Source organism: Adelges cooleyi, unplaced genomic scaffold, assembly GCF_023614345.1.
Source record: "Adelges cooleyi isolate 19-005CV unplaced genomic scaffold, UGA_ACOO_1.1 ACOO_flye_CR_arks_rails_tigmint_CR_PRNA_2, whole genome shotgun sequence".
Taxonomy (NCBI): Eukaryota; Metazoa; Arthropoda; class Insecta; order Hemiptera; family Adelgidae; genus Adelges; species Adelges cooleyi.
The window spans coordinates 9,620,976-9,627,018 of NW_026095860.1; the positions used below are offsets into that span (position 1 = coordinate 9,620,976).

General features: G+C 35.0%; 1 protein-coding gene across 3 annotated transcripts in view; it reads right to left on the minus strand.

Annotated features, from left to right (window-relative positions):
- LOC126834002 (prominin-like protein) overlaps nt 1-5,533 on the minus strand; it is a 28,915-nt gene extending 23,382 nt beyond the window's left edge. The window contains exon 1 of one of the 3 annotated variants that reach the window (XM_050565647.1): nt 4,549-5,533. In XM_050565647.1, the coding sequence (XP_050421604.1) occupies nt 4,549-4,858 (310 nt within the window). In that variant the 5' untranslated portion in view covers nt 4,859-5,533. The remainder of the gene's footprint in view (nt 1-4,548) is intronic. The other 2 variants (XM_050565644.1, XM_050565645.1) reach the window with 2 other exon arrangements.
- Nucleotides 5,534-6,043: the final 510 nt, after the last annotated feature.

Below are 6,043 nucleotides of genomic sequence, written 5' to 3' on the forward strand. Positions count from 1 at the left end.
TTGTATATGTTATAGCTCTATTTTAGATCTACTTTCAGTCTAGTTTTCAGATCTTAAACCTAACCTTCAGCTAAAATATGGAAATAAAGAAAAAGTTTCAAATCCTTCAAGGAAATGGTTTATAATATTTTTTTGGTTAGTCAACGTTCATCGGTGGAACTATAATTAAATCATTTTCCATACAAAGCTGGAACTAATTCGACCATTTTTAAAAAAGTTATAAAGCATCGTAATTTTGTTGCAAAATATAATTTTGCACATTTTTCTTGATTTTGAAGAGGAAGGGGTGAACTTTTTAAATTTTTGGCTCAACAAAAGACCACTTGGGTACAATGTATGATCTTTAGAAATACTAATAGATATTGTTTTAGAGGTTAAGAATATACCGTGGGTCAAGACAAAATAAAATAAATAAATATTAAGTAATAAAAACAAAAACAATACTTTCTCAGCTATGCATCAAAGCTAAAATAAATCATACATTATGTACAAAAGTGTTTGTATATGTTCTTGTCCTACAGTCTATGAAACATTTAATTTTTCTATTAATATGTCCAAATTAATCATACACCCATATTCTAGGCATACGACGCTCGACCATGATGGCAGCTGGCCGCGTGACTTCTCGTAGATAGATGGGGGGTTTTTTTTTTTATAAAAAAATAAAATAACCAATTATTACTCATTTATATGAACACGTTTGGTTGCGCCTCTACATAAGGATACCATCTTCTTCTTCTTCGTGTTCCTCTTCTATCGAAGGTTGGAAATCATCATGGCTATATGTTCTTTGTTCCTTGGCTGCACTGAGTAGTTCCTCAGTGTTGTATTGGAACCACTCTCTTAGATTTTGCAGCCAGCTCGTTTTAGGTCTTCCCCTGCTACTCTTCCCGCAAATCTTTCCTTGTATTATGAGCTGCAAGAGCTGATATTTTTCACCTCTAAGCAAATGTCCAAAATATTGCAACTTCCTAGATTTTATAATCTTCATCGCCTCTGGTTCTTTGTCTATTCTTCTTAAAACTTCTGTGTTTGTAACTTTGTCCACCCAAGATATATTGAGAATCTTGCGGAAACACCACATCTCAAGTGCTTGGATTTTTTGAACATCTGCTTTCTTTAGAGTCCAAGCTTCCATTCCGTACAACAAGGTGGAAAACACGTAGCACTTTAACATCCTAGTTCTTAAATCCAATGGTAGATCTCGGTTTGAAAAACTTTTCCTTAGTTTAAAGAACGTTGATCTAGCAATTTCAACTCGACACCGGATCTCTCTTGAGTTATCCCCGTTACTGTGAATCCATGTTCCTAGATACTTGTATGAATACACTCTTTCTATTATGTCATTGTTTAAGATTATTTTGAATTCATTATTGCGAGTGTCTGTTCGGTCTTTCATTATTAACATGAATTTAGTTTTCTTAACATTCATCTCAAGTCCATATTTTTTGCATGCAATGTAGAGCCTGTCCATGCTTCTTTGCAGATGCGCCATGGTTCCCACCAGAATGACTGTGTCATCGGCATATCTTAGGTTATTAACAAATTTCCCATTTACTTTAACACCAATATTTTCGTGGAGGATCGCTTCATCAAAAATTGCTTCACTGTAAATATTGAATAATAGGGGAGACAAAACACAACCTTGTCTAACTCCTTTTTGTATTTTTATTTCGCCTGAGAACTCATCGTCCACTTTAATATGGGCGGTTTGATTCCAATAGAGATTTGAAATTATTCTTATATCACGGCTGTTAATATTTTTGTCCTTTAATATTTTTATTAATTTGTCATGCTGTACATTATCGAATGCTTTAGTAAAGTCTATAAAACAAGCAAAAATATTTCTATTGACATTTAAGCACCTTTGCATAAGAGTATTTATACTGAATAATGCCTCTCTGGTCCCCATTCCTTGCTTAAATCCAAATTGCGTCGTACTTATGTCATTCTCCAATTTAGCATATATTCTTCAATGTATGATCTTTAAAAATAATTTCAAGGTATGGCTCATTAGAGCTATTATTCGATAATCTGAACATTCTTTAGGGTTATTTTTCTTGGGCAATGTAATAAAAGTTGATGTCAACCATTCTTCCGGAATATTTTCTGATGCATAAATTGTATTGAATCAATCAACTAACATATCTATGACATCATCATCAAGCAATTTTAACAATTCGGAAGGTACTTCATCGGGGCCTGCTGCTTTCCTTGGTTTGGCACTCTTCAATATATTTGTTACTTCCTCTTTCATTATATAAAATCCTTCATCCATTCTGATGCTACTTTGTTCTGGCCTATTTTGAGAGAATAATTCTTGTACATATTCCATCCATCTTCTAATCTTTCTTTTTGTATCTGTTATTATACTACCATCATTTCCCCTTATAATGCCAACTTTATTTTTCCTAGTAGTACCAGTCATTTCTTTTATTTTCTTGTGTAAGTTAAAGCTATCATTGATCTTATCGAGCATTTCAATTTCTTGACATTTTTCAACATTGAATTTTTCCTTGGCTTACCTTATTTCTCTTCTAATTACTATATTAACTTCTTTATACTTTTGTTAATTTATATTTTTTAATTTACGCCTTTGTTCCATAAGGTTCAAAATGTTTTCTGTCATCCATTCCTTCTTCCTTATTCGATCAGGCATTAACTCTTCTTTTCATTCTCTCAATAGGGTTGATTGAATGTTTCTCCATTTGATGTTAACACTATTGGTATTTAGGTTTTCATATTTAACCTCTAATAGTTTGTTGCTTATGTTATCCTTCAATTTTTGTCCTACTCCATCCTTTTTTAGTTTTGATAGATCCAAGATTTTTTTACCTTGCTTACATTTTACTTTTTTCAACTTAATTTTAACACGGGCAACTACAGGGTTGTGATCTGATGAAATGTCAGCTCCAGGATATGTTTTAACACATTTTACAGCATTACGAAATTTTTTTCTAATTAAGATATAATCAATCTGATTTCTAATAATATTATTGTTATGACCGTCAGCCGGAGCTTTCCAAGTATACAAACGCCTCTTGGGCTGTTTAAATATTGTATTGATCATAATCATTTCTTCATTTTGACAAAACTCAATCAACCTGTCACCTCTTTCATTCCTGTCACCTAACCCAAACGCTTAAGGATACCTATGTACTTTAATTTCTAACGTCTCCCTAGAAAGCAAAACTTGAGCGAGGTAGGGGGTGGATAACAAGTACCATAATATAGCAGCACACGGGAATGCTAGGACGCAGAGAGCGGGGGCGCCAAAAGTAGATGTGCAGACACTTTTTGACTATGGGGCTGTGGGCCAGTTTGGGCCTGGCAGTATCGCAGGTCACTAGTTAAGGGTTAACAACTTATTAGTAAAATTTCCTATTGACAAGCGTACATTGGTGAATCCTCTTAAAAAGCATTGTTGAAAAGGGTAAATACAATTTTTTTTACATAAAGATACCTATTTAAAACATCCTCCTTTTGAAGGGGGATTCACTAACAACAGTATAAAGATTTAAAATATACTTTAGTATTTTATAGTTAAAAAATCTGAAAGTTGTGGAGACTACTAGCTAGATATCTAAAAACTGTTATAAATATCAAAATTTAAACCAGAAAAATTTGGTCATCTTAAATAAACTCAGATATTCCACCAAATCCAAAATAAAAAAAATGGCAAATCTTTTAATTTTAACATTTACAAAGCACTTTTTTAACATGTTACTTATTTTTTAGTCATTGATAGAAAGTGGCTTTACTAAATTATAAGTAAGTTTTGTTTAAACCTTATTAGCTATATACCGGGTGATTGGTTAACTATGGACTAGTCTATAACTTAGAAGATATTAGACTTTTATTAATTATTTTTTTTTATAATTGTATTGTTATTAGCTGGGACAAATTTAATATATTTTTTTAAATTATAACTCCAGGGAAAGGGCGGAGAGTAGAGATGTTTTTATCTGCGCGCATTACTCAACCGCCCTTCCCCTTCCGTCATTACTTTTAAAATTGAATACTAATTATCCAAAATTGGACCAGTCAAAATATTCTGAATTCAAAAAGTTAATCAAATATATACGTTACTATTTAAAAAACTCAAGTTAATAATATTTTAACATATAAGGGACGGAGTTATAATTTAAAAAAATTTATTAAATTTGTCCCAGCTAATAACAATACAATTATAAAAAAAAATAATTAATAAAAGTCTAATATCTTCTAAGTTATTGACTGGTCCATAGTTAACCAATCACCCGGTACAGGGTCATTCAGAAATTCAGTTACATTAAGTTTTAAAGCATAAACTTTTAAAGTTAAATAGTGGCCTACCTGCAATATATTAAAATACATATAAAAAGCAGAATGATGTTATGAGATTAGTGGGTAACATTTTTGTAAGCTGGGACAAGTTCCATTACCCAAGTGGCTATAGTCTATAAGGCCTAGCGGTCAAAATATTTTTGGCACCTGGGAGCTTTAAACTGTAGTTACACCACTGATCAAGCCGATAACTTATCAATATTTGAATAAAATGTAGCTTACCTTCAGGGAAAGCCTGGTCACTTAGTATGTACTGGATAAATTTGTCCGTAATAAAATATAACTGTCCCATGCCGGCTGCTTGGAATTTTGTAGAGCTAGTGTATGCCGTAGACACATTCGGGCTGCTGAATTGTACTTGTTCGTATGGCATAACGTTATGCAAATGTTCGGGGACGCCTTCCATAAGCCTAAGCTGGGGCTTTGGCTTGGCAAAGTTTTTGAGCCAGTTTCCATCGGAACGTGTGACCAACTGGACGACCAGAACGATTAACACCAGCCACCGACAGCCATGGCCAAGCTTACCGGACATGGTCTAAAATATGCTTGGAGATTCCAAAAAGTGCGCGTAGGATCGTTTTACAAGTACATAGCGACCGTTCGGTACGAATTATTCGAAAAACACGACACCGAAACAGGTAACAATAGCAATATTTGTCAATAGCTATTATTATTTATGATAGAGAATAGACGGACCAAGGGGCTATCAGCTGTGCCGAGGGGATTGACGGCAGAGTCGAGAAGAAGACACTGCTAGTAAACAAAGGACTCCTTTAGTACAGCGGAAGAGAACCGCACTCTAGCGGACACACGCGCTTTTCCGGACACCGCTATCGGATTATTATAATATAGTATTTTATTATAATAATTTTTATTTATTAAATAACGCGTGTAATAATTTCACAATACCTATATCGACGTTCAACGGAAATTTAAACACTTATTTTGGACATAACGATAGAATAACAGTACTACCGGCGGTGACGGTGGTCGACCTACACGGTTCTCACGTTGTAATATTCACCACAGCACTACTCGGACGTCGGGCCGCGTTCCATTCGACCTAATCAGCCGCCGTGTCCCTGTACCAAACTATGTCGGTGGCCGCAGTGGCCAGTGGTGGTGGTAGGCGGTAGCGATCAAAACAGTCCGCCGTGAAACAGGTTGTCGACGCCAGACCGCAGACGATAGAATATGCGCAGTGCGGACGAATCAATACAGCCGACTGAAACGCAGCGTAGCGGTCTGTGGTGCTCAGATGTCCGGGATAGTGACGACGATCCTACGTTTTCCGGTAACCCCCCCCCCCTCCTCCCAATGTCTGTTCGGAAAATTCGGGCCAAGGTTGTTTCATCTAGGGGAGGACACTTACCTTTCCTCTTTTCAGCATCCCCGTGCCTGCCTGCCTACTTTGTATATAAGTGGCATTTAAAACTCGACAACAAATGCGCCGACGACCCATTGTCGGTGGAGTATTTGTTGAGTATTAAGGAGTGCCTACTGCTCATTGTCCTAGAGCATGTTTTAAAAGGGATTTATCTTCCTCCTTGACTTTTTATATTTTAGAGTTTGTTTGTACATATTACTATATTATTATTACTCTACATTTGTAATACATTAAATAATTCAATATTTTTTTGTTTTTTGTATTCCATTGCTTACATCAAATATTCAAATAATAATAATGCGCGGATACATTGGTCATTTTCATAGGTAT